The 27870-nt window shown below is 53.0% G+C and overlaps 1 protein-coding gene across 1 annotated transcript; it reads left to right on the forward strand.

Moving 5' to 3' along the window:
- The first annotated feature begins 923 nt into the window (after positions 1-923).
- On the forward strand, positions 924-25976 carry ADAM33 (ADAM metallopeptidase domain 33). Its single transcript, XM_052681834.1, has 24 exons — positions 924-1295; positions 3439-3521; positions 8963-9039; positions 11330-11405; positions 11731-11807; positions 12036-12222; positions 12698-12763; positions 12873-12944; positions 13390-13556; positions 13658-13742; positions 14340-14482; positions 15657-15834; positions 16215-16304; positions 16660-16855; positions 17589-17697; positions 18152-18356; positions 19716-19793; positions 20683-20791; positions 21013-21163; positions 21783-21876; positions 22256-22501; positions 22848-23011; positions 23794-23811; positions 24880-25976. The coding sequence occupies exons 1-24, from the start codon at positions 1172-1174 to the stop codon at positions 24929-24931; spliced, it is 2847 nt and encodes a 948-aa protein (XP_052537794.1). The 5' UTR covers positions 924-1171; the 3' UTR covers positions 24932-25976.
- The last annotated feature ends 1894 nt before the right edge of the window (positions 25977-27870 follow it).

A 27870-nucleotide genomic window follows, 5' to 3' on the forward strand; every position in this document is an offset into this window, starting at 1 on the left:
CTTCAGGCTTTGGGGATCCCTTTATGGAACTCAGCCCAGAAAGATGCTTGGGACAGCTTATGGCGAGAGCAAGGCTTTGTTCAGTAGCAATTCCCCATCCCAAAAATGCCACGTATGAGGGTCTGGGAAGCTCCCAAGGTGCTGCTGAGCTGAAGCAGCCTCACAGCATCCAGATGTTCCCATCTGGCCGTCCCCCTGCAGGACCTCAACACACATCAGAGCACCGGGAGGCTCTGACAGTGCTGCTGGGCTGTTGGATTCCCCATTTGTGATGGGAAACCCCAGAAAATTTCCCTATCCCCTCCTCTCCCACGGTGTCACCTGAGGAAGGGGCAAATGGAGCTTATATTGGACATGTGTGCCTGCAGCTGTCCCTAGTACGCACAGAGTGAAAGCTTTAAATAAGAGGAAAGCTTTGATTAATCAGGAAAACATCGATTATTGGGCTTGATCAATATAATTATTAGGGTTTCAGTTGCTATTAATGAATCCTTGCCCCGAGCTCTGGTGGGGGCTGAGTGCTTTGGGAGCGGGGGGAGGATGGAGGTGGTCATCACAGAGCAGCGGAAGCCCTGCAGTTTGGGCTCGTGGGCAGCATCCGTCCCCCACCCCATACAGCCCAGCAAGCCCTACAGCCACTGGGTAAAAGACAGAATGCTACTAATGATAATTAATAACGACCGTAAGCAGGCTGAGGATTGCAGGCAGGTCTCTGTGCTATCTCACCCCGGATGTATGGGGGGGGTGAAAGAGGTTATTTTAATCCTTTTCCCCCTTCCTCCTTGCTGCTTTTCCATGGGGTCGGTGAGGGGCTGCTGTTGGGGCTCCGCTGGGACGTCCTGGCCGAATGAGGGGAGGGATGGGGGGGGGGGGGGGGAAGAGCTTGGGAGCAGCCTTCCCTCCCGTCTGGTTTCCATTAGTCCGCCACGCTCAGCCAAGAAACACAGCCATAAATAAAGGCGAACAATACCAGCCCCCTCCCCGCGACCGCCCAGCCCAGGACGCAGCCGGGTGCCTGGGAAAAGTGGGCTCCGGCCATTGGGACGGAGGGGAGCGTGAATGGGGCTGGTGGGGGGAAACGGGACGGAGGGGAGGGCACCCGAGAGCATAAGAGGGAAGGCAGGGCTGGCGGCGGGAAGCGGAGGCTGTGACAGCCGCGGGGATCGGCGGCATGGCGAGGTCGGCCCCTCGCGTGCCCCCTAAGCAGAGGGGTTTCGCTGTCATTTTTGGGGACCGCGTCTTGCTGCTGGGGCTGCTGCTGCTCCCCGGGCACGGGGATGCTGCTGGGACACGAGGTAAGGGGGTATGGTTTGTGGGGGGGGTGGTGGGGAGGGAGTGTTACCCTTCGGTTTGGGGATACCAGCATGCGGATGGGGGGCCCCCAGATGGCGTTGGGGTGATGCTTGCTTTGGTGCTGTTGAGGCTGCGTTGGGGGCACGGTTCCTCATGTTGGCTCTGCAGCTGTGCTGTGAGGGGGGGTCCCCCAAGCTGCCCACATTTCTGTGGGATCCCCTGATCCTCCCAGGCATTGCACAGATTGCTGGGTGCTGCTGATGCCTCTATATGGTCCGATCCGGAGCAGAGAGCTATGAGCGGCCGCCCAACCCTGAGAGGAGGAGGAATGGCTCCTGGCCCCCCCATGGGACCCTCATGAGGACCCTCTTTCCCCTCACCGCACACCAGGGACCCTTCAGCCCCCACAGCCATCTCAGCTCCCCAAAACAGAGCCAAGCTGGTGCCGCTCAGTTGCGTTTTGGGGCAAAACTTGGCCTTTTTTTAATTACTGAAGAAATACGTTATTTTCCCCTAAGGTTTCCAGCACTTTCAAAAACAGTTGTATGCTGAAAGCCTCGTTTAGCCCATTTAGGTCTGTGCTCTCCACCCTGTTTTCTTCTGCAGCCCCTCCAAGGAGCTGAAGGCACAACTTCTGTTATTGTTGTTCTCTGTGTTTTGCCGGACGCTGCGCTTCCAGCAGCTCCGAGCGCGCGGTGGGAGCCCTGCAATTCAGATAAACTCCACATAAATCCCTTATCCGAAATGCTGAGCGCTGCAGGGATGAATCCATCCCAACAACCAGCGCTCCCAAAAAGGGCAGGGAGTGAGTGTGTTTTCCAGGAAAAAGAAAAAACACCAAGAGAAAGGGGTGGGAATGCCCCCTCCGCGCTGCGCTCGGGTTTGTTTGAGTTGGATTTTCAGGCCCTTGCTCATTCTCTGGGGCTCTGCCATTCCCAGCACAACCTATGGGCAAACAGGAGCTCCCTGCTCCCTGCTCCCAGCCCAGGGGGAGAACAGCTGTTAGGTTTTTTCCCCATTTCTTTGCATTGGGCTGGTGGCGAATGGCACGGAGCTCGATGCGCTGTGCGGCCGTGCCTCAGTTTCCCCATATTTATAGCTGTGCTTGGAGGCCCCTTTCCCCTTCTTGGGGGACAAGGGAGTGTGCCACTGCCTTATCTGCAGTTATTCCTGGAATCTGATTAAACGCTGTGTGTAATGAGAGCTGATTAAATGCCACCGGGCGATATCGCCAGGCTCCGTGCTGGGACTGCTCCCACCCGCAGCTCCTTTTCTTTCCCTCTTTTTCTGCCTCAGTAACACCGTCTTTCCCCACCCCGATCCCCTCACATCACTGCAGGGGAACCAAAACAAACGTATTCAGTGACCACACCGTCAGCCCCCTCGTTCGTCTCCCTTTGCCATTTATTGGGGAGGGTTATGGGATCCCAGCTTCCACTAACATTTCCCTTGGCGAGGTGGCCCGGCGCCGGCCCTCATCCCCTCTCAGCGGTGTCTTCAGCAGCAGATTTCATTTTGTTCCGTTGTTTTCTTGGCTTAAGTCATCGGGAGCCACTCACTCTGCTGCAGTCAAATGCAGCCACGTTGTTTATGAGAAGAAAATCTTAGAAAGTCTGCCTGGCTCCGGCTGAGCCCCAGGACTCTGCTGGGATGTGTTGGATACAACCCAAGATGGGGGGTTTTTTTGTGTGTGATTTTGGGAGCAGGCACGTTTTTGGGGCTGGGAGAGTGGAGATGCTCCTTGGAGCTGTGGTTTTGTGCTGGTGGCCAACCTTGCAAACCCGAGGAGCCCCCCAGCTCCATTTCTTTGGGGAAGAAATGCTGCTGGGATGTGCTGTGGGAGCTCCCCAGCTCTCTGTGCTCACCATAACCTCGTGAATCATGGAATCATTCAGGTTGGAAAAAACCTCAAAGTTCCCCAAGCCCAACCCATCCCACTGTGCTCACTGTCTCTCAGTGCACAATTCTGGAATATCTCCATGGATGCTGACTGTACCTGGGCAGCCTGTGCCAGTGCCTGACTGCTCTTTTGGAGGAGAAATGTCTCCTAATATCCAACCTGACCCTCCTTTGGTACAACGTGAGGCCACGGGAGCTCCCCAGCTCCCTGTAGCCCAGGTGCTCACCAGCTCCTCTCTCCCACAGGGCCGATGTCCCAGGGAGAGTGGGTGACACCACATTGGCTTCTGGGGGGTCGCAGCCGGCGAGCTGTCAGCCTGGATGACGAGGTAAGGACACAGATGGCTTCTATCCTCCCCACTGTAGGGTTGGATTGTGTGATGCCAGGGCTCGGATGCAGGGCACGTGTTGGAGTGCCCAATTTGTGGCATCCATCAGTTCAGAAATGAAATCGGAGGCTTTAAAAGTGGATTAATTAAATACTGGGTGGCTGGATCTCAGGCTGGCACAGGCTGAAGGAACACATCCAGGCGGACTTTGGAGGTCCCCAAGGAGAGGGCCCTGCATCTCTCTGTTCCATGTGCCAGCACTTTGGCACCCACCCAGCACAGCAGCTCTACCGATGGGCTCCGGGCTCAGCCTGCTGCCTGGCTCTGTCTCCCTGATATCCAAGAGCCATGTGCTGGATGGGACACCCCAAAGCTCACTGCTGTCTGCCACACTGTCCCCTCCATCCACACCTCCAACCCCCGCTAGATGACGGAAGGAAAACTGCTGAGGTTTGAGGTTTGGTAGAAGACACAGTGCTGGGAAGTGACTTCCTCTGGTGGCATCTACGATGGTGACGGGGTCTGAGGACGCAGCTTTGAAACCACCTGAGATGTCTCCACGTGGCACCTCCTGGTTGGTGCCTTTCACTTTCTGGGTAGCGCCGCTCGCACAGCAGCTGCTGCTGGGAATCGCATTTCTCCTGCAGCCAAAATAGCTGCAGTGTGCCCAGCCTCACACATCTTATCCTGCTGAGGACGGCAGGGTTGGTTTCCAATCTATGAGAAGCCTCCCTGGGGCTATATTTAGGCTAGAGGGTATCTGAGAGGCAAGTGGTTTATTTATACGCTTGCTGCCCCACATTGCAGTGGGATGTGGGGGTTCAGTGCATCCCCGCGGCTGTGGGGCTTGGGAAGGGGCAGTGAGGAAGGACCTGGCACTTCCTGGCATCTGTTCTGCTCCCAGACAGCCCGAAACAAGGAGCTGCTGTTCAGCAGGGATGTGGGGAGGGGCTGCAAGCCAGCAGAGGGGCGGTTTGTAGGGGAATTGCTGGAGGAACCGAGGAACAGGGCAGGGGCGAGCAGGATTCTGCTTGCACGTCAAGACCCGAAGCATTTCTATAACCTCTCCCTTCCAGCCCGGCCTTTTTGTCCTTCAACCACCACCAAGTGCTTATTTTTGGGATAAATCCATTCTATTCTGTCTGCTCCTGCCCTTCAAGCAAAGGTGCTGGAAATAGTTACGTTGGCTTGGTGAGGATGTGACACGTGCGGCTGTCCTGTTGCCCTTCCCACTGCACAGAGAGGCTGTTTGTCTCCACACGGCCGCTTCTGGGGTCTGCAGTGTGCTCCTGTATGGCCTCAGGACACGGGAAGGAGGAGATGAGTGAGGAGGGGTTTTATGGCATCAGGATTTGGGGCTCCTCTTGCAGCGTCCATGGCCACAAGCTGGGATGCATTGTGTTGAGATGTGGGCTGGATAGCCTGGAGCTGTGAGCGCAGCCGGGCTGTGTGCATGAACCCCAGTGTGGTTGAACCCATGTTTGCCTCGTGAAGGTGCAAAACATTGGGTTCTGGCATTGAAAGGTTGGGTTCTGTCACGACATGTAGGGTTCTGGCATGGAATGATGGGATTCTGGCAATGGAGCAATGAGTTCAGGCCCAAAGCAATAGGGTTCAAGCACAAAATGTTGGGCTCCGGCATGAAATGATGGGTTCAAGTGCAAAACAATGGGTTCCAGCATGAAACAATGGGCTCAAGTGCAAATCAGTGGGTTCCAGCACGAAGCAATAGGTTCCAGCACAAAATGATGGGTTTCCATTGTGAAACAATGGGTTCAGGCCCTTAGCAGTGGGTTTAAGTGTGATGATAGCAGCAGGCAGGATGCTGCAGGGTGGCCCATACCACTTTCCCATCCTGGGAAGCACCTAGAGGACACCATGGTGTCTCCTCTTCCCAGTGATGGCTCCATGAGGTGGCCTTGGTGGCCCTGCACAGCACTGGGCATGCAGGACCCTGTTGTTAGGGCTGAACACCCACAGGCTCTGTGGCTCCCGGCACACGTGGAAGTGATTTGGGAGAGGCCAGGAGGAGGTCATGAGGACCCTGATTGCAAACAGCTTCCTTGTTACTGAATGGGTGTGAGATCCTGTCCCCATCAACCTGGTGGCTGACAGGATGGTTGTGCTGCCTGGGCTACGGATTTCTTTTCCCTTTGCAGTCGCTTGTTCCCATGTGCTTGGGAAGCATCACCAGCACTGGGAGGAGCAGGAAGGGAGGAGTGGGATCACCCGATCCCTGCCCAGGTGCTGTCACCCACTCCTGCAATATCTGTTTCCTGCAGGGAAGCCCTTTTCCCTCTGCAACATGTGGCAGGGCAGACCAAGCCAGCATGTAGCTTCTGAGCTGGATTTGCTTTGAAACAACCCGAACCTTTATCCAAGGGCTGGGTTCTCCTGCTTCTTCAAGAGCTGACTGCCCCTAGGATGCCCTTCCAGCGAATGGTTGGAGGCAGAGGATTGCCCTGGAGGTCTTGGATTTCCATCCTGGTCTGCATCGAGCTGTGCTCTGCTGCATGTTTGGGTGATGAGGAACTCTTGAAACCCAAACTCTGCTGCTGAGCTCCAGCTGTGCCTGAGTCTGGGGAGGACCTGGCTCTGCTGTGATGCTCCGAGTGGGAGCTCAGCTGCAAAACCCATCACTGTATCCTCTGTGGAGCGTCCACATCCCCGTGGTGAGATGGGAATCCATCTTCCCTTCCTCCTCCCTGCATCCACACTTGCATGGGCTTACCCAGGACGTCAGGGCTTGTGGGACTTGAAGCCATGGAGAGACAAAGATCGAATAACAACACAACCCTCTTGGCCTCAGCTTCTCTGCTGAGGTTTTTCTGATCAGTGGATTGAAAGAGAAAACTGGAGCCAAGCTCTGCCCCGTGGGCTCCTCGCCAAGGCGGGTTCATCCCAGCTGCTCTCCCAGCACAGCCCATACTGGGACTGGATTTGTGGGATGTGCTGGAACGGGGCCACCAGTACATGGCCTGGCTGCTCCTGCAGCATGCAGTGGGGATCTGTGGGTCCTGGAGACAGACGGTGGTGTTTGGGTCAGGCAGGATGGTGCTGGAGCTTTGGGGCGGTGTTGGAGACTGGGATGGTGCTGGAGTTTGGGTAGGTGCTGGAACTGGGGACGGTGCTGGAGATTGGGATAAGGTTGGAGCTTGGGGTGATGCTGGAGACTGGGGCAGGGACAGACAGAGATGGTGTTGGAGCTTGGGGTGGTGCTGGAGCTGGGGATGATGATGAGAACTGGGATGGTTGATAATGATCCATTCCCATTCCTGGCGCACACAGCCACATCTAGCAGCTCTCAGGGAGCCAACCGCCCATCACTCAGGCTCAGGACAAAATTACTGGTGCTTAATTAACACATAATACATCATCACCTTTCCTGGCCTAACAGCTGAGTTATTTGACTTCTGCCCAGCACGAGTGTTGCACTCTTTGTCCTTTCCCACATTTTCCTTATGTACTGCTGTTTATTTCTGCAGGGGTCCATCCGGGATAATTCCCCTCTCCCTGCTGCTTCCCCATCCCTGTGGGGGAAACTGAGGCACAGGGAGGGACAGCCCCTTGCAGGGTCTGAGTGCTGACCCTGTTGGTAGTGAGCTATTCTCCAGCCTTCAGTGGTAGCACGGGGGCTGCAAGTATGAGTGCTGCCCTGAAACACGTATCCCTTTAAGGCAGCAGCTTGGGGACAAGCATTTTGCCACGAAGGCCCCAAAGTCGAGGCAGGGAGTAATTGCTGGGGAATTCAAACCAGGGCCTGGGGAGGAGGAGGAGAGGGCTCAGGGGTGGGAGAAACAGCCTGGAAATACAGGGAGGCGGGGGAAAAGCAGGGAAATTGCAAGAAAAATGAGCAGACCATGTTTGGCCAGAGAGCGATGTTTGTATAAGATCATGTTCTAAAAATACAGCCCGTTCCCACCATCCCTGGAGGAGAGGAGCCTTCGGCCCTGGTTTCCTCCTCCTCCTCCTCCTCCCACGTGGCACAGGGCCCCTTGTTGTGGCTGTGCCTCGGCCATGCTGGGGCTGGCGGGGACCTCAGCTTTGCTTTTTCTCTCTGCTTTTGTTGGTTTGTTATTTTTTTAAAGTGCTGCCTCTGGGCTCCTTTTTTGGAGCTGGGAAGATGGCATCTGGGAGGGGGGGGGGGATCAGCCGTCAGCACTCCATCACTGCGTCCTCATGGCGCCGTGGGGCCAGCATCTCCCCATCCTTACCCCATCCTATCCCAAAACATCCCCCTTTGGGCAATGTGAGCAGCTCAGTTAGGGGAGCTCCTGCCCAAAAGAAAATGAGCCTGCCACCACAAACCCCACGTGCCCCACAACCTGAAATGCTTCACGGTGATGCTGTCCCTAAGAACGTCCCTGGGGCTGCTGGGGTGCGTGAAGACCGACGTCCCACCGTAGGGCCAGGAGGGAGGATTTGGGCCGTGGTTCAGCCCTTTATGGGAAAATCACCCCCACCCCTTCGCATTCCTGGTGAGAAACGCGTGATGTTTGGAGCAGTGAGGCCGGAGAGCTGCTGGGACGGCTCCTTCCTCTCCCATTTATCTTCCCAGCTGGGAAAACCTCAGCAGCATGGCAGCCACCGGCCCCATCCCACCACAGCCATGGTCGGGCAGGAGGGGAGGTCAGCAGCAAGTCATGGATGGGGAAGGACTGGGTGGGGGATTGGATCCAGAGGGAGGAGATAAAGGTGGGAAGGGTTCCCTTGGTTCTGCTGGGCTCCTGCAGCTTGGGGCTGGAGCGGCAGCCCAAAGTTGTGCGGTTGCATCCTGGTACGAGGAATCTCACCCCACGTGGGCTGGTTTGGATGGTCTTAAGGGATATCTCCAGTTCCCATCCTATGGGGAAATATTGGTGCTGCCTCCTACCTGTGTCCCAGCCCTGCCTTTTTATGCATGACACCTCCTGCCATTACTGTGCCATCGTGGTGACATCCCAGCCTCAAAGGGATCCAACCCATAGTGGGGCGCAGAGACAACAAGCACTTCCAGGTGACACCAGAGACATTTTTCATGTCCCCAGCACTGGAGCCAGGAAGGGGACACGAGCACGAGGTCTCACTTCTGGGTTGTGTCACATCCCGTTGTGCACAAACCAATTATGTCGGCGTGGATGCGTGCGCACGGTGAGGAAACCAGCTCCCATTAGGCTCCCTCCAAAGTGAGGGATTGAGTAAAGCCACCAGCATCCTGGGGAAGCTGAGTCAATCGCTTCCTCCCGCTGTCCCTGGGTATTTTTATCGGTGCCGCTGCCCGGATGGTTGCTATTTATTCCCATGGCAGTGGCACAGAGATGCCAACCAGCCCTGTCCCAGCACTGGGCGCCTCCTCATGCCCTCCTCTTTTGCTCCCCTCATGTAGGTCCTACAATAACACAGAGAAAAACATCTTGGGTCTGTCTCTCCTAACCCCATTCCTCCTTTGCTTTCTTCTGCAGGTGCCAGCGCCGGCGCGGGCAGAAGTGGCTGTGATGGCAGAGGGTAGAGAGCTCATTCTGGTGCTGGAGAGGAACCAGTAAGTGTTGGGACTGGTTGGGGAAGGGGTACTGCTGCAGGATGCTGTGTTAGGGCTGAAATGATATTTTCCATGGCTCGTGCCTGCATCATACAAGAAAGGGGCTGGGCAGTGCCATGGTGCAGGACAGTGTGGGTGAGGGATGGAGAAATCCTGCAGCCCTGCTCTAGGGTTGGTGCTGCAGGGTCTTTGGTGGCATCTGGGTGGCGTGGAGGACATTTGGAAACCTGTGTTGCTCTCCTGTTGGTCCAGTCTTGGTGGATCAAACAACCTCAAGATGACCCTTGGAGACCTTGTGGTGTTTGTTCTGTTGTGTTTTTGGGTTTCTCCTGGTGCTGGGTGGCCTTGTGGTCAAGCAGAATATGGTGTCATGCAGGAAGCCCATCCTTACAGGTCCAGTTTTGCTTCTGCTTTCTTCCAGCTGTGTGGATTGCATGCTAATATGCAAAGCCTAGCCTGATTCCTATTTCATTTCTTCTAACAACCCTATTTCTCCTTCTGGAAGACATTGAGAGGGCTAAGACCTCATCAGCTGGACATGGTGTTGGGTTTGCAGGGAAGTGTTGAATTGGGTATATTGAATTGCTCTGAGGGTGACCATGCATGGTGCCCAAGACAGTCTGAGGTACTCGATAGCATCAATAGCACCCAAGGCCATCCAGTGTACCCAAGAGCATCTATGGCACTAAAATCCATTCATATGGCTCCCAAGATTGGCCTAGCACTTGCATCTGCTGGGAGGACCAATGCAGCCATGGCTGTTGGAGCTGCTGTCTTGTGCCAGCTAACAGGGCTACCTCAGCTCCCAGGCTGTGCCATACCCCAAATCTTCTCTCCTGTGATGCTGGGAGAGGTGGTTGTCCTCTGAACCATTCCTCATGGTCTCTTCCAACAAGATCTTCCCTTGTGAAGGAGGAAGAGCCCCATCTCCTTGCTCTCATGGGAGCGGGTTGCCATCATGGTGGAACTTGCAGCATCCCAAACTGGAGATAAGCTCAAATCTCCCACCTCCCTCAGCCCCCAGGCACTGCTTGGAGGTTTTCACATCTCAGCCAACCCCATCCTTGACCCCATTCCTGTTGCACCCCTTCCAAGACCCAATCTGAGCTCTCATCACGATCCTCTGCTGTACTGGAGTTACTGGTGCCAGGCGTCTGCTCACAGGGATGTGGATTTGGATGCCAGGACTGTCCCCACAGCAATATTTTTGGAATCAAACTAATCACAAAATAGAAACCAAGAGGCGGGGAAGCCCAGCACTGTTCTGGGCTGTCTGCTGGCAGCGTTTCCTTCTGTAGAACAAAACCAGAGGGTCAGCAGGGGTGAGCCCAGCCCTGCAGCTGGCCGAGCCCCTGGTGTGCTCAGTGCCCATCATCCCAGAGTCTGGGGAGGACACATCTCTGCTGCTTTCCCTCTTGTGCACAGGCATATGGGATGTGGGCTGAGCTTTGGCTCTTCTTGCCCGGCGGCAGGAAGCAATTTGTCAGCACAGGGCTGTGTCACTGCAGGCTTGGGTGAGAGACGGCCAGCAGCTGTGGGGACAGGCTTTGCTAAAAGCAGTCTGAGAGTTCTCACCATCAGCTATTAGGAAAAATTTATTCTCAGAAGAGCTGTAATGCATTGGAACTGGCTGCCCAAAGAGGTGGCGGCGTCACCGTCCTTGGAGGTGTTCAGGAACTGTGGAGGAGTGGCACTGAGGGACGTGGGCATGGCAGGGATGGATTATCAGAGTTGATATTAAAGGTGTTTTCCTACTTTTTTTTATGATTCTCTGACCAGCTCTGCTCTTTTGGGACATGCTGGTATGATGTTGGTGTGGTGTTGCATCAAGAGCATCGCGCTCATTGTGCCATGGGTTGAAGTGGATGGATAGAGCTAGTGGGGCTGGAGACCCCAAACCTGCCATGCTCTGAGTCTGGACCCCAAAGATGGGACTGACTCCATTTTCTTCAAGCTGATGATTCCCCTTTGGGGTTTTGGCTTGATGGTGGGTTTGGAGGCTGTTGTTTCACTGGGGTGGGGGCAAAGGGAGACTTATCAGTGCTGAGGACCTATGGGTGGGCTTGGTCCTTGTGGAGAAGCCATCACTCCATCCCTGATAGTGACCCCAACCCTGATGAGCTATTCAACCCTGATTCTCCATTCACATCTCCTAGGGCTAAGCAGCAGAGGCACTTCCTGCCTCTTTGGACCCCCTGTGCCACTGTGTCCCCACTCACCACAGGTCCCCAAAGGGTCAGCACATCCCTGGAACACCGTTGGGTTCCTCACTGCTCTGCTCTCTCTGCAGGCTGCTGGCACCAGGCTATACTGAGACGCACTACACCACAGATGGGCAGCCCGTGACGGTGACCCCCAACCACACGGTGGGCACATCACTCATCTCAGAAGAAGGGGGACAGTGGTTTTGAGGTGCCCCCAAAAGGATGAACCCTGAGTATCTCTGTCCCTTCTCCGTGCCAATTCCCTATCCCTGATTTGTCACCCACGTGGCACATGGAATCCTGCCCCAGGCTGAACCTCCAGAGCTGGCAGCATCCCGGCTCCATCCCTCCTTTTCCCTGGTCCAGATGGGTGCTGCTTGCTGGGAAGCATGAAGTGGATGGCTTTTTTGGGACAAGAAATTGGGATTTATAGCTGGCTGGCTCTACGTGGCTGTTTCTAACCAGGGTTTCTGTGTCTTTCTCCCAGGACCACTGCCACTACCATGGGCATGTTCAGGGCTACCGCAGCTCCTGGGTCGTCCTCAGCACCTGCTCAGGAATGCGGTATGGAGAGTGTGGGAGAATCTGGGGGTTCTGAAGGGAAATGATGGATGCACTGCCTGAGGTTTTAATGCGAGGGATGTATGAGCTCATGGACCTGCATTCATCCATCTCTTCTTTCTGCCCACCTGGGTACCCAAGCTGAGGTGTGGAAATCATGGGATCTCGGCAGGGGTTGCGTGAGCAGTGAAGGAGCTGCAGGAGCTATTTCGATCTGTTCTCCATCACCAGGGGCTTGATTGTGGTGAACAGCAACGATACCTACTACCTTCACCCTGTGGGGACACCCGAGCCAAACCACCACCTCATCCATCGAGCAGAACACCTGCACATCCCTGGTGGCACCTGTGCCCACGGCGGTGACTTTGGGAACACCATTGGTGACATCGCGCGGCTCTTCCAGCTGGTGGACCACCGGGTACGGCCAGCTCTGGGTCCTTTGCTCATGGTGGGGCAGGAGGCTGGGAGTGGGGCTCTCTGCATCCTTGTCTGGTGTCACAGAATCACAGAATGGCCAGGGGTTAGAAGGGACCTCAAGGATCATGAATCTCTAACCTCCCTGCCACAGGCAGGGCCACCAGCCTCTCCATTTAATAACAGACCAGCTTGCCCAGGGCCCCATCCAACCTGGCCTTGAACACCTCTAGGGGTGGGGTGTCTTGGGTGGGCAGCTCACATGGTTTGATTTTAGGCAGGAGACCTCAAAGGGAAGCCCTTGTATGTGTGGGCTGGGACTTTGACAGACAGTATGGGACATGATATTGCCATGCAAATTGTCCATGCCTCTTTGTGCCTCAGTTTCCCCTCTTGGACATCCTTTCTGGGCAGATATAGGAATGTATGATGCACTTTGGGCTTCTTCACTCCTCCAAGCCTTGCTGTCTGTCTTGCAGGTGAAGAGAGATGCCTGGAGGACCATGAAGTACATGGAGCTCTTCATCGTTGCTGACCACACGCTGGTGAGTGTTGCAGGGGCAGGAATCTCCTCTGGCAGAAAAGCCAGGATCCTGCTCTGTATCCATCTCTGCTCTTGCTCTGCTGACCTTTCCCATCCCCTTCTCTTTGCAGTTCAGGAACCAGAACCTCAACTTGGGCCTCACTAAGCAGCGAATTGTGGAGATTGCCAACTATGTGGACAAGGTAATGCCGGTCCCTTGTCACCATCTCTGTCACTCCCAGTGTGTCAGAAGTGCCTGAGTTCAAGGGGACTGAGGGGGACCGAGGGGACTGTCCCCATGTCACTGGAACTAGGAGTTTAGGTAGTGGTTGAGAGTACAGGATGGGAAATGCATTCCCAACCACCAGTCGTGGGGGACTCTCAGAGGCCAGGATCAAAGCTGGCACTGACGTGAGTGCAGTGTTGTGGTTCTCCAAGCCTAAGTACACACAGCGCTGTCACTTGGTGGATGGGATTGTGCCACCCTGACAGTGTTGGTGGTAGAGCTCATGCGTGCTGGTGGATGTAGGACAGGCGTATCCCTGAGTCAACCAACCAGAAGGAAAGCATGGAGACCCAGCGGCTGGAACATCACGGTTGGGGATGGTAGATCTGCAGCAGATGTTGATCCCTGTCTCCTCCCTGAAGTTCTACAGGTCGCTGAACATCAAGGTGGCCCTGATTGGCCTGGAGGTGTGGACGGAGCGGGACCAGTGCACTGTCACCAGCGATGCCAACACCACGCTCTGGGCCTTCCTGCAGTGGAAGAAGGCTCTGAGGGCTCGCAAGAAGCACGACAACGCGCAGCTGCTGACGTGAGCACCTTGGGGATGGTGGGGCAGGGCACCGGGTCTCCATACTGATAACTAATCTGGTTGGGTTCACTAATTACCCTTCTGTTCTTTCTGGTGAGCAGCGGGAAGACGTTCCGGGGGACGACCATTGGCATGGCTCCACTGGAGGGGATGTGCAGTGCAGACAACTCCGGAGGGGTCAGCGTGGTAAGGGAAGCACGGGGGTCCCCATTGCCAACCCCCCCTAGGCTGAGGACCTTGTTGTCACCCAATCCTAATGGGATTGTTCATGGGCCTGGAGAACCAGCCACCTGGGTTTGGTCCTAGGATCAACCAGTGATGCTGGTGGCCCTCTCGGATGCTGGCCAAGCCCTAGGAAAGGTGAAAAAGGGAAGGTTTAAAGGTTTTGTGTGCTGTGTACGCTCCCAGCAGGAGTGTTGGGGTATCCTGCATGGCTTCTGTCCTTTATCTTAAGTACCATCTGCCCATGCCCTCTGGTTTGGCAGGGCCATCTCCACCCCAGATGGTCTTTTTCCCTCTCCTGATGGGGTGATGGTGATCCTGAAGTCCTTGGGCTGGCTGAGGCAAACAGATTCCTGTTTTTTTGGGACGTGCCTTTCAATGTCCCTTGTTTTTGGTGGTTTGCTCTAATAAAAGATCTTCCCAGAGGTCCCGTGGTGGGCTTTTAGGAAACAAAATCCAAGCTCTCCCATAGACCCCATTCACGTGGGACACAGGGGACACCGATGTGGGGGCCACCCCTTTTTCTTGCCTAGAGCTGACGCAGCCCCTACTCCTTGGCAGGACCACTCGGAGCATCCCATCGGAGCAGCAGCCACCATGGCCCACGAGATTGGCCACAACTTTGGCATGAGCCACGACAGCCAAGGCTGCTGCGTGGAGGCCACCCCAGAACAAGGCGGCTGTGTCATGGCAGCGGCCACCGGGTGAGTGGTGGGGATGGGGATGGGGATGGGGACAGGATGCCCCACAGCAGGAACATGTCAGACATTTGTTTTCCTGCCCTCTGCAGCTCACATGCAGAGCTCTCCAGGCTGACCGCGTCTTCCTGCCACATTTCTTCCTGCGGTTTTCTGCTTAAAATGTTTTTCCCCACGTGGGCAGGAAGGTCGTTTTTTGACTGTCTGCACTCTGTCCCTGTTTGTGTGTTCATGTACCAGCTTATGGATGTGTTTACTTGCTTAACTTACGTGGACTTAAAGGTTTTTTCCTGTAGCCCAAGAGATTTACCCCAAAGTTCCCCCAAAATCCTTGCTTCATGTCAGAAATGAGATATGCTGATATGCAAAGAACTGTTTGTCAGCAATATGAGGAAATGAAAACAGCCCTGAAATGAGCAGAGCGTATCTCCTATGCATATATCCTGTGCTCTGCTTCCTCCTTCTCAGTGCACCATCCACAAAGCACTAGAAACTTATGCAAAATTGCAGAACTGTTCTGTAGATGTGTCCGTTTCATTGCATGGGATTTAGACTAGATGGCCTTTAAAGGTCTCTTCCAGCTCAAATCATTCTGTGACTCTCAGAGCTGCTGTAGGAAATCACCAGGTTCTGCCAAGCCCCTTATGGGAAAGGACACTTGGCCCGCTCAAGAAATGACCATACGTGCACTAATTTCTCACTTTTGCCTCTCAGGCCTTGTGAACAATTCATTTTCATTCCTTTTTCTTTCTCTTGCTTTAAATTTTTGAAAGGTTTTTGTCTGTCTCAGCCTCCAAAGTATTGAAATAGACCCAAAGGGGTATTTCCCATCCTCCATTGAGTAATAACAGGCAGATAGAGGCTGTCCACGTGGAGACCTGATGCAGACCATTGAGTCTCCAACCTCCAGGAGGCATCTGGAGATGTGGTGCTCTGGAGGGGGCACTGAGCAGCTCCGCTCACCCAACCTGTCTCCCAAAATATTTGGGTTCAGCATGGTGTCCCCTGGTTTAGTGTCTGGGTTACCAATGCAGGTTGGGGTGGGAGATGGTGGTGTGGATGCAACAGGATGACGGTGTTTGCTGCTTGTCCTTATTTCCCAGCTCTGACTGTGGTTTTCCACCTTCTCCTGGCCCCACATGCCCTGGTTCCAACCCTTCCCCGTCTGTCTCCCATACAGACACCCCTTCCCACGTGTCTTCAGCTCCTGCAGCAAGAGGCAGCTGGAGAGCTACTTCCAGAAGGGAGGTGGCATGTGTCTCTTCAACCTGCCCGACACCAAAGACCTGGTAGTGGGACGGAAATGTGGCAATGGCTTTCTGGAAGATGGAGAGGACTGTGACTGTGGGGAGGTGGAGGTACGGTGCTGGAGGGGTTGGTTTGTATCTCAGCTCTGCTGGAGGTTGCAGCATGGAGAGGGGTCTTTGCAAAGGGAGTGGGTTTGGGATGCCATCCCAAAGGCAGTGATGTGATGGGTGGAGAAGAGACTGAGAGGGCGGTGAGGCTGTGGAACAGGGTGACCGTTGCTCTAGTGGATGCTCATCCCTGGTGGTGTTGAAGACCAAGTTGGATGGGGCTTTGGGCAATCAGATGGTGGGAACTGGATGGGCTTTAAGGTCTCTTCCGACCCGAGGCACTCTATGATTCTATGGGAGCAGTGGTGGGAAGGGGGAAGGGATGGACTCATTGAGCATTGTTGCTGTCTAGAACTCTACATCGTCGTCTTCTCTGCATACAGGAGTGCACCAACCCATGCTGCAATGCACACAACTGCACGCTGAAGATGGGGGCCCAATGTGCCCATGGTGACTGCTGCCAGAACTGCAGGGTAATCCTCCCTCCGCCCTCCACCCAATGCCCACCTTGGTCCAAGCACTGAGACTTGGTCCCCATGAGACTCACACTCTGCATGTCCCCAGGTTCAGCCCTCCTGGTGCCAAATGATGAGGGTTATGCAGAAATACACATAAGATATGCATAAAAACTGTGTCTTACAGGGAGCCTCTGCTTTTTGGCTGGGGTCCAGTCCCAAAATCTGGCTTTATACATCAAAGCCCCTTACAGTCCCAGAGGGGACATTATAGATACTTTATGCCCCATGCTGTGCCAGAAGGTCGCATCCATCTGAGCCGATCCCATTTGCTGCTTTTGAGTGCTGATGCTTCTCTCTTCTCCTGTGACAGCTGAAGGTGGCTGGGACCATCTGCAGGGAAGCAGCAGGATCCTGTGACCTCCCTGAATACTGTACGGGTGCCTCACCCTACTGCCCAGCCAACGTGTACCTGCTGGATGGCTCATCCTGTGCCTATGGTGAGGCATATTGCAACAATGGCATGTGCATGACCCACCACCAACAGTGTGTCCAGCTTTGGGGACCAGGTGAGCCTCAGTCCTATCCCACAGGCATCCTTGTGGCCCCTTACTGGAGCAGGAGCCTTGCTGGGTCTCTGTTTTGTGTCTCAGTGGAGTCCTTAGGCCCCCTGCCCACAGGGGTAGGGTGTAACGAATGGAAAGTGTTTGTGTTTGCATCCAGGGTTGGATTAGTGTCTGTGGGGCTGGGGTGTGGAGGGCAGAGCATGCTGCTGTTGCACAGCCTGTTGCCTGGTCCTGCATTGTGCATAGCTCATCATAGAATCATTAAGGTGGAGAAGACCTCTACAATCACCAAGTCCAACCATCACCCCATTGCATATGGTCCCCATAGTGCAGGTAGCCCATACATTACATGCAGCTTGTATGGCCCCTGTGCTGCATTGGGCTGCACCTCACCCCTTTGCACACTGTGCTCCCCATACCAACATCTTGCTCCTATCCCATAGCTTCCATCCTGATAGAGTGCAGCTCCATATCTGCATTCACACAGCACACTGCCAATCCCAGGGCCAGAAGTGCTGCAGCGGGCATAAAGGGGAGGAAACCTTCTCCCACAGCCAACATCTTCCCAGAGCAAAGGGACTTTTATCCTTCTTGTCTTGTCCTTGACCCAACATCCACCTTAGAGCCTTCTCCAAGGTGTTTTCCCCATGAGCATCCATCCATTAAATGCAGTGCTGGTGTTTCTCCCTGCTTTCCCCATCCTGCTGATTATGAAGGACTTTTTTTCCCCCATCAGGAGCCTGGCCTGCCCCAGCTGCCTGTTTCCAGGATGTGAACATGGCTGGCAACACCTATGGAAACTGTGGCAAAGACAGCCAAGGCCGCTACGTGAAGTGTGACAAGAGGTGGGTGAGGCACTGATATGTGCAGGTACTCCATCACCTGTAGGTCCCACTACCCAACAGTGGGGCTGGCAGGCTGTTTCCCACCTTCAACATCACTGTTTTGGGCCAGAGGAAGCCATCAGGTCCTTCCCAGGCTTAGTTCCACCATTACTGTGAGGTCGCTGTGTCACTGCCCAGCCCAAAGGGAAAATCAAGCATCTACAGGAGAGCCCGTTTAGGGAATGTGTGCTCTACAGTATTCCCAGTTAGTCAGTGATCTTAGAGGGGACCCCCTGCCTGTTCACTTCAGCATCATTTTGTGCTCTCCATAGTTGATCTAAGCCTTTCTGAGCCTCTTCTATCATAGCCTCCAATGGCCATAAATTCAGAGGGGTGAGCTAGCGGGCAGCAGGATGAGGCAGCAAGGATGAGTCAGTCTTCACCTGCCTTCATCTTGGCTCTGCCCTGCTCCTAGAGATGCCATGTGTGGCAAGATCCAGTGCCAGAGCTCAGCCAAGAAGCCCCAGGGGACCAACACAGTCTCCATTGACACGACCATCCGCTTCAATGGACGGGAGGTGAAGTGCCGGGGCACCTACATGTACACTGCCAAGGATGATGAAGAAGACCTCTCTGACCCTGGGCTGGTGATGACGGGGACAAAATGTGGAGATGGAATGGTGAGTGCCTTTTCTTAGGGTTGGGGTTGTCTTAGGGAGCCAACCAAGCTTCGTGTCCCAGCTCCACTGTGGACAATGACAATTCTCTATGTGATGACTGGCCCCCCACCCGTGGTTTCCTCCACATTTACAGGCATTGCCCTGATGATATGTCAGCTGTGATATCACAACTCATAGAACAGTTTGAGTTGGAAGGGGCCTTCAGAGTTCATCTGGTCCAACTCCCCTGCAATGAACAGGAACACCCACAGCTCCATCAGGTGCTCAGAACCCTGTCCAGCCTGATCTCTGGCCACACATCACCAGATGTTTATGTGTAGGCCATCAAGTCCTCTTCTCTTTGGTCTCTGTGTTAATTTTCCCATTTAATGAAAAGTCAAGCAATACCAGCAAGAGATCCATCCCCTAGGACTTGATGAATGGGTTCTTCCTCCTATGACTAACTAATTTCCAGTGGGAAAACTGTTAGGAATCAAAATACCTATTTGGATAGATACAAAATGTGCTGCTAACTGAGCACAAGTTTCTTTTACAGCACCTGCATCTCTAAGTACTTTACACGGGGTCAGTGAAGCTTAGAATGGGCAGAAGCCTGGTAGACAGCATGATAGCAGGGATGCATGCCAGACAGAGCTGGCTGGAGAGATACAACCTTCACTGTTTGGCATTTTCCTTGTGAAATATCCACCCCAGTCTGCGATGGAAGGCCAAAATGTTGACATTTTTATGAGAAAGGATGGCTGTTTTTGAAATCCAGCATTGGCTTTTTTTGGCTGGTGCCCAGCTTTTAGGACTGGATGGAATATGCCTTCTCCAGCAGCTGCCAGGTGGGCCGTCAGGGCGGGAGGGAGGTGGCATTGGTGGAGTGTGTCTCTACTGAGCCGCATGGGATTGGGAATTGTTGGAGATCCCTGGGCTGTGCTGCAAGCTGGAGTGAAATAGATTCACTTGGGACAGTGAGACAACCAGCTTGCACTGTGTGCGTTCAGTGTCTTCCCAGAAGACTCCTGTCTGTGAAGCCAAAACATCAGTGTGCTCCATCTCTTCCCTTCCCTTCCCTTCCCTTCCCTTCCCTTCCCTTCCCTTCCCTTCCCTTCCCTTCCCTTCCCTTCCCTTCCCTTCCCTTCCCTTCCCTTCCCTTCCCTTCCCTTCCCTTCCCTTCCCTTCCCTTCCCTTCCCTTCCCTTCCCTTCCCTTCCCTTCCCTTCCCTTCCCTTCCCTTCCCTTCCCTTCCCTTCCCTTCCCTTCCCTTCCCTTCCCTTCCCTTCCCTTCCCTTCCCTTCCCTTCCCTTCCCTTCCCTTCCCTTCCCTTCCCTTCCCTTCCCTTCCCTTCCCTTCCCTCCCCTTCCCTTCCTCTCAGGTTTGCAAAGACCGCCGGTGCCAGAATGCCTCCCTTTTTGAGCTGGAGAAGTGCGTTTCCCAGTGCAACGGCCATGGGGTGAGTTTCCATCTGAGACCTACAGCAGCTCAGATCCTTATGCAACACCAAGTCATCTCCCATTGGAATGAGCTTTGCGACACAGCGGGCATCTGCTTTTCATAACTCTTCACTTGGAGGTCAGCTGTGGGTGAGACCGAGCTGAGGTCTTTGCTTATCTGCGTCCAAGTGAGAGGGAGAAAATCATTCTTGCTGTAATGTCCATCTGCAAAATTTGGATCGGGGTATGGTTTGAACTGGAAAGCGTTCAGAGCTCGGAGCAGGTGTCTGTTCCCTCTGAGAACAAAGCAATGATCAAAAACTCAACTGGGACTGCAAAAAATGCAAGGAAATTGTTCAGCAAATAGAAAAAAGCCACTCTTGTCCAAAGCTTAAAGGCTGCAAAAATGCGACGCCTGCAGATGAGGACTGCTTAGACCATTGGCTTTGTCAGGTAAAGAAGCAACACACAAAATGCTGCTTGGTTATGAAAAAGGGTAATAGGTAAAACAGTCAACATTCAGCCTAGTTAAGGCTCCTGGTTTGGATTCTCTGCTTCAGCAATGCTGTGAACTGGGGGGACATACCCCAAGGGGAAGATGTTTAATGAAATTCTGGCTTAGCACAAAGCACTAAGTGTAAAACTGAAGTTATGAGATACCTCTCTGCAGGGTTTATACAACAAGGAGCAGGAAAAGTACTGCCAGCAGGAAAATATGTCTGTACATTGCAATCACAGATTTGAGGGCAAAGTTGGCATGATCCAAGTAATGTCCAAGGGGTGAATGGTAGCAGGGTGAAGCTCCTCCTGCCCAGATTCCTGCCGTTGGCACCTGATTTCTGCCCTGTCCTATGGATCTTCATTTTCATCTATTCCTGTTGGTCTCCAGCCCTCTTTCTCTCCCCACAGGTTTGCAACAGCAACAAGAACTGCCACTGCAATGCAGGTTGGGCTCCTCCATACTGCGAGAAGCCGGGCTTGGGGGGCAGCGTGGACAGCGGACCCGTGCAGCATGACAGTGAGTGCAGGCTGGAGCAGTGGGGTGGAGATGGAATCCTTGAGATTGGAAAAGGCCACTAAGATCATCCAGTCCAACTATCAACCCGTCATCGCCATGCCTGCTACGCCGTGTCCTTAAGACCGAGCGGAGCCATGCTCTGGATTTGGCCCCTACCAAAGCAAACCCAGAGGCTGATGATTCTTCTGGCCCCGCGTTAATCTTTGTGCTTTCCCTGACAGATCATGAAGCCATCTTGGTAACAATTCTGCTCATCTTCCTGCTCTTCCTCCCGGCCCTGGTGGGGAGCATTTACTTCTGGTACCGGAGGGAGAACTCGCTTCTGAATAAATGGATCAAGGAGGCGAGGAGGAGGAGCCGGGAGACATACAGGTGGGTGATATGTCCTACATTTCTTCTCTCTTGGGGGCCCAGTTAGACCCTGAAACCTTTTATTGGAAGCAGCCAGTCTGGTAGGATGGGTGGGGGATAGAGCACAGCACCAGCTTTAATAAGATCTGAGATTGCTTTGAGATGGAAAGAGCTCTTCCTGGGGACGGTCTGAGGCTTTCAACTCTCCTGTGCAGAGGACAGGAATGATCTGTTGGACAGGGTGACCCTAGAGAGTGATGATGAAGGCAGCCTGGTAGCAAGGATCTCCCTTGCCATCTGCTCCTAGCAGGCTGCAAGAGCTGGAAGGGCTCTAAATGAACACAGAATTTGAGTATTCATTATTTCCTTTCCCAGCACGGGCTCACACACATATCTCAGATACAAGCATTTGAGAAGAAAACGCAGAGCCAGACATGTGCCTTTTTATATGCCTAGTGATTTCAGAAATGCCTTTACTCAAGATTGACTCATTGTCCCTGCCCTCCTAGCCCTGCCAGGCATTTCCCTGTCTGTTCCCAAAGACAGGACCTTGCTGATATGCAGCCTTTTGGGAGGCAGCTGTTGCAAAGACGATTGCTTTATTTTGCCCTCTGTGATTTATGTTTATGATCCTGGGCAGGAACACAGCCTTCGGTCGGAAGGCAACAACCAGTGGCCATTCCAAAGCTGCTTTCACCTTACGGAACATTTCCACCTCCAGCCATGATAACAAAGTAAGTAACATCCCAGCATCCAGGTTTGCTTTCCTCCCTGGTCACGATGTTGTGGTGTGGCATTTCCCTCTAGCAATGGGGCTCGTGTTCTTCCTTATGTCTATGGTGTGAGTCCTTTTAGCCTTCCTGCTAAAAATGGATCTTTTGAGCTTTGTGTGCCCCAAAAGGTCTCATTGACTTCTAGGATACTCTGCAGGGAATTGACCCCATCCCCATGGCAGAGTGAAGCTGATGGCTTCTCACTGTTTCTCCAGGCAGGCAGACACTTCTGCTGGTGGTTGCTGCATCTCTGGTGGCCTTGGGATCGCCCAAGCCAAGAACCTTGAACCTGTCTCCCTAGGAAAATGCACTTAGGTTTTTCCTTTTCTCATCTCTGCAGGCAACGCGGGCTGCATTCCCCCCCAAAACCTGCCCTCGCCAACCCGGCTTCCAACCCATCAATGTTGTCCATCCCTTTCGTCCACCTCCTCACTCCATCCCTCCACGCCCAAGGGACCCCAAGCCTGCCAGGCCACCTCCTCCAGCTGGCAAGTCACCCCTGGTGCCCACCAAAACGGTCGTCTCTCAAGCAAAGCTGCCTCCTCCTAAGAAACCTCTTCCATCCAGCCCTGTGAGGAGCCCAGTGGTGAGTTGTGTTGGCTGGCTGGTCTTCCCTGCCAGAGTTCCCCATTTTTGGCTGCCTGTGGCTCTGTTGGAGTGGACACTGTTAGGGAGTTGCCATGGCATCCTCAGAGATGAATCTGTTGCAGTGCTGAAGCTCGGTAGATGCTGAGAATATTTTAGGGTACTTTGGGTACAGTTGTATGCTTTGAAACATGCAGCAGGGACTGGGACGTGATGATCCTTGTGGGTCCCTATCAACTTGGGGTATTCTATGATTCTATGACCTCAGCTCTACAAAAGGGGTTGTAAAACATCACTGGAGGCTTCCCTAAGGACGTTGTCTCTCCTTAAACATTCTGTGATTCCAGGTAGGTCCAAAGCACCAGCCACCACGTCGGCCACTGCCTGGATGTCCTTTTCTGGCCAAAGAGCAGCCTCCTGCACATGGACAGACCCTGCTGGTCACGGTCCCTCCTACCAACTTCAAGGCCTTTGGTACAAGTGCCATGAGCCACTCTACAAGGCCATCCAAGTAAGTTGAAGGAGGAGTTGAGTTACTTCCCAGCACACCGGGGCCATGCAGGCAGACACAGCAGGGTCTCATTGGTCATGCTTTTGTGGGACGTCCTAAATTTCAATACAGTGTGCCTTGGCTTGCTTTTAGTTCCCTCATCTACAGCATGGCCTGTATTTTGTGGTAACTCTGTTCATGGCAGGTGGGGTCAGAACTAGATGATCTTTAAGGGCCCTTCCAATCCAAGCTGTTCTATGATTCCATGATTCGATGATTCTCATAGTCCTCCCCAATATGTCTGGTGTGTTGGGGGTCTGTGCCTGCTGCTGGGGCTGAAGAGCAACTTGAAGCCCACCAGGCTTGAGGGAACCTGGAAAATGGCTTTGGTGCCCAGCTTCTAGGGGCAACAGCAACAAATAGGAAGGAAATCAGTTGATCCCCCAAATCCTGCCATGTGGGGAACAACTGCAAGCCAAGAATTTACCAAAATGTTGACCCTACCATCAACCCCATGCCCATAGTGCAGGAGAAAAGCCTTCCTGTGTGTTAGAGCACCCAGTGGCTTGGAATCTATGGCCATGCCTCCACCTGCTTGGACATTGAGGGGTTTGGCCAAGGTTGGTCAATGGTGACCAGGGTTTGAGTTTTTGGTCCTGTTGGGTCGTGATGGATTAAGGGGAAACCATATTTTGGTTGGTGCATGTGGCTTCGCCTCCTGGAGCGTGAGGACTTCTGGTTTGCTGCTGGGGGACAGTGGAGAGATGGACAATGATGGTCTCTTTCATCTTTCCTCCCTACAGGCCGATGCCACCTCAAAGGTGAGTTGCAGAATGCAGGAATATGGGGGACCTAGTGCACTAGGTTTTGACCCATCAAGCTGGAGTTTAAATGTCTCCCTTCCCAGAATCTCATAGATGAACTCCTTTCAACTTGTACTGCTGAATTCGATGAAAATGGGTCAGTGGGCACTTCTGTATCCCCTCATGATAGCCAAGGCCTTATCCAGCCATGGAGGGAAGATGCCACGTTGAACTAACGTTGACCCTCATCCCCAGACGGTCTAATTACTGCTTTGATCTTCTTAAACTATTTTAGGTCCGTGTTCCTTTGTGGTTGCCACCACAAGGAGGCTGAATGTGCCCCAAAATTCTCAATGTAATTCAATGTCTACAAATTGTCTCTCCTAGCAGATAAAATAAGCTTGTTCTCTGGTCCAAAAAGAGAAAGGTTTGGCACATCTCTGCAGCTAGACCTGGCTCCCTCCAAGATAAAGCACTTTTGCCCTTGCTGTTTTCAGCCATACAATTCTGAACCAATGCCAGCTTCAGGAAGTGTAGACTGGCAGGGCCAGATGTGCTGGGAAGTGGGATGTACCATATCCCAGTCCTGATTCATTACTAGGCACTACCAGCGTGGTAAGAGATAGGGAAATGTCCTTCCTGGTTGGCTGAAGTGAGAAATGTCGTGAGTTCTCAGACTGTGGGGTCTTTCTCACAAAGGCTGGCTTGGTGACATCTCTGGTAGTGCACAAACCGCCTTGGTTGTTCTTGAGAAACTGAGAACCCCTTGGGGGACATCTCTCCAGCAGCAGGTAGGCTCCCAGGTGTCACCACTGCTTACTGCCTGGTGCCAACATGTGCTTTTGTCTCCTGTCAATGTATGGAGGATATGCCTAAGGCCAGCACCTCAAAGCAATACAGTCTGCGACTGTAAAAAATGAGAGAGGATGTCTATGACCGGGACAATCTTGGATCCTCTCTGATCTCACAGACAGCAGCAGATCTTCCCTTCCTGAGATGTGAAAGGATGGTTGTGATGGAGGTGGTGGATGCTTGGTCTCTCTGCGCTCTGTTGAATTGTTTCCTTTCTCTTTTTACTTGCTCTAGGCCAGTCCCAGCCATCAAAGTCCAATCAACCTCCTTCCCCTTGAAGAAGTGACAAACCAAAGGACACCTTAAGCCCATCCTTCCTGAGCTGGCTCTCCCGATTTGCACTGCTGCTGGCGACAGGGGTCTTTTATTCCTCTCATTTTATTTGTTGTTGTTTTTTTTTTGTAATTTTTAATACCAGAGGACTATTTTTATAAGACAGAGTGAGTACTCAGCACAAAGCAGTAGTGGTGGGGGGAAGAGAGGGGAAATTGGTACCATGGTATAACTAAGGGTTGCAATGTGGGGTTACCATGGTGGAAACTCCACCGCAGCTCTTGCCATCACTTCTTTGCCAGTTCACCCACCAGCTTTGATTTCTTATTGACGTTGCACATGGGCTGGTTGGGGTGATCTGGGGTCAACTGAACATCCAACACTGATGAAAGATGCTGACAACGGCAAAAGCTGTCCAATATCCTTCTAGCTACCTCCTCCTTCTCCTCCAGTCATGGTGAGATCCCCCCCCACCACCCATGGCCACCAGAGTTCAATGCTGGGCATTGTCTCCGGAGAGACATTTGCCATGAGACAAAAACAGTTGCCAGTTTGGACTGTGCCGTCTGGTGCTGAGACATATCCGTGAAGGATCCAAGTTCTCAGGCTCCTCCTGGCCCCTTACCTGATTGCACAAGAGCAAACAGTGACAATCCTGGGGCCGCACCTGGAAGGAGAAGCCATCTGGGAAACGGTTTAATGTCTGCAGTGCTGGTGACAGCTGGTGCTTTCAAGGGGCTCAGGAGCTCTTCAAATACGTTACGTTTTTCCCCACTCATGGGACAAGCCCAGAAGTGGTTTGTGAGCTGCTATCACTGCTGTCTGAAGTGGGAAGGAGCCACAAGCCAGGAACAAGAGCGGGAAGACATCCTGCCTGTGCTTTTGGCTTGCACAAAGGCCTTGGCCAAGCCATTGCGTCTCTCTGTGCCTCAGTTCCCCCCGCCTGTGAAATGGGGGGGTAATGCCTACCTCACAGGGATGTTGTGAGGTTTGATGAACTGATGTCTTGAAAGGGCTTTACAATCCTCAAATGAAAGGTGCTCTTGACTTGCACAGTACTATTCCATGCCAATTTCCTTGACACGCGGCTCTGTCAGGGTCTGTAATGAGAACAAGAGTACAGTCCCCCAGCTCCTCAGGCTGTTTTCTTGCTCACAAGTCCCCCAGCCCTCCAGACATCAAGAACTCTGGTTCTCCCACCATACCACTGCAAACAGCCATCCCTGCAGCCCCTCCATTGGCTTACACCTGGGGTTGTCGGGTCTAACGCATCGACAAACCTGGGTTAGATCCCACTGTGCCTAGGATTAAACTTTTTGGGATGTGTCCAACCAATGACCATGTGCCTTGCTCATGGTATAGGCTCAGGGATGGCCCTCAAGAAAGCATTCTGCTGTTTCATTATCCCCAGTATTACAAAATGGCTGTGGTTAAGTCAACCTATAACATCCTTTCTCTCATGGTTATTATTATTATTATTTTTAATTTTGAAGTATTTACTCGTGCTTATTGGTCTTGTCTGAAGTACCTTCAAATGATTCACATCATTCCATACCAGATCCAGCCTCATGGAATCATTTAGTTTGAGGGAGACATCTTGAGACCACTCCCAGCTGACCTCCAGAGGATGGGATAAATGAGCAGGTCTATAAACCTGCCCAAAGTCCTGTTCTTTTCTGTGATCTCCAGCCCACACAGCTGCTGTATCCTTCTCTCTGTGTAGGTGTTAGAAGAGGGTTAAACAATTGGAGAGTGTTTGGAGAAGTCACTGCAATGATGAAGGGACTGGAAAACATTTTCTTAATTACTTGGATCATTTAGCTTAATGACAAAGTGAGAGATGTGGATGCTGCAGTCAGAAAACCGCCTTACTTTGGAGGGGGCACTTGGATGGTTGCATCAAGCTGGTGCAATGCCCCTTGCCTTGGAGTCTTGCCCTTCAGTGCCATCCCACTCCCTTTATCTCCTCCTGTTGCAGGTGGGGAGCAATGGGGATCTCGACCTCTACAGCTGCCCAAAACTCACCAGCATTGAAGAGGCAAGAAATGCACCTTCAGGGACTAAGTTTAAGTTATTCAGGCTGGAGAGCGATTGATAGAAACTTCAGTTTGTGATCTCAGGGGTCCTACAAGGTCACGATAGCACAGGGCTCTGCTCAGCAGCAAATGGTGTCTTCACTCTTCTCAAAGACCATCTACCTCCCTGGGAGTTGTCTTAGCAGGCACCAATGGCTTTTCCTCAATGCAGACTGGTGCAGAACCATCAGAAGGGATTGTAATTTGGGGATGGCGTGTGGCAATCTGTTTGGTAGCTCTGACCGACCTGAGATGGTCACAGGGAGTGCAAATAGATGATGTCTACCCTGATGCACCGACAGCTATAACACGTGGCTCGTGGGACAGGCAGGAATTGCGTCCTGCTTAGAGAAATTGATGCATCCACGGAGGGTTTCGGGGTGTTGGGATGACACTAGGTGGCAGCAGATGACCAGGAAAACCCTGTCCTCAGCCTTTCGTCTGAATGCTGCTGGGATATTCCAGGGATGAGAGCTTCAAGAGCAGTTTTTCCCCCTTGTTCTCTCCCCCAGCCCCATGTTCTGCAGTCCCTTTAGAAGTATATGCAAGTATCAGCTTGCTCTGCTGACACTGAGCACGAAGTTCAACATTTTCATTGGAAAATGGCAGCAGAAAGCAAAAGAAATCCAACAAAAAAATCCCTTTTTTTTTTTTTACCTTCATCCCCTTGATGCTTGTGGGCCTTCTCCCACCTTTCCTGCTGGATCATCCAACTCAAATGTCACACTGCATTATTTGACACTGGTGTGGATGTCTCTCAGCACAAGTATCCACCAAACACTGCATCTCTTGGAAGGTTGAGCCTGGCTGTTTCTCCACCAGGGAGAACCTGAGGCTGTGGTTATGGAAAGGTGCTGGATCTCCCCTCCTTCAGAAA

This window comes from Tympanuchus pallidicinctus, unplaced genomic scaffold, assembly GCF_026119805.1.
Source record: "Tympanuchus pallidicinctus isolate F22 unplaced genomic scaffold, pur_lepc_1.0 scaffold2, whole genome shotgun sequence".
Lineage (NCBI taxonomy): Eukaryota > Metazoa > Chordata > Aves > Galliformes > Phasianidae > Tympanuchus > Tympanuchus pallidicinctus.

Coding starts and splice junctions, on each gene's coding strand:
- ADAM33 (XM_052681834.1), top strand. CDS start 1,172: ATGGCGAGGTCGGCCCCTCGCGTGCCCCCTAAGCAGAGGGGTTTCGCT. Junction 14,483..15,656: donor GTCATGGCAGCGGCCACCGG/GTGAGTGGTGGG, acceptor TCTCCCATACAG/ACACCCCTTCCCACGTGTCT. Junction 17,698..18,151: donor TACGTGAAGTGTGACAAGAG/GTGGGTGAGGCA, acceptor CCCTGCTCCTAG/AGATGCCATGTGTGGCAAGA.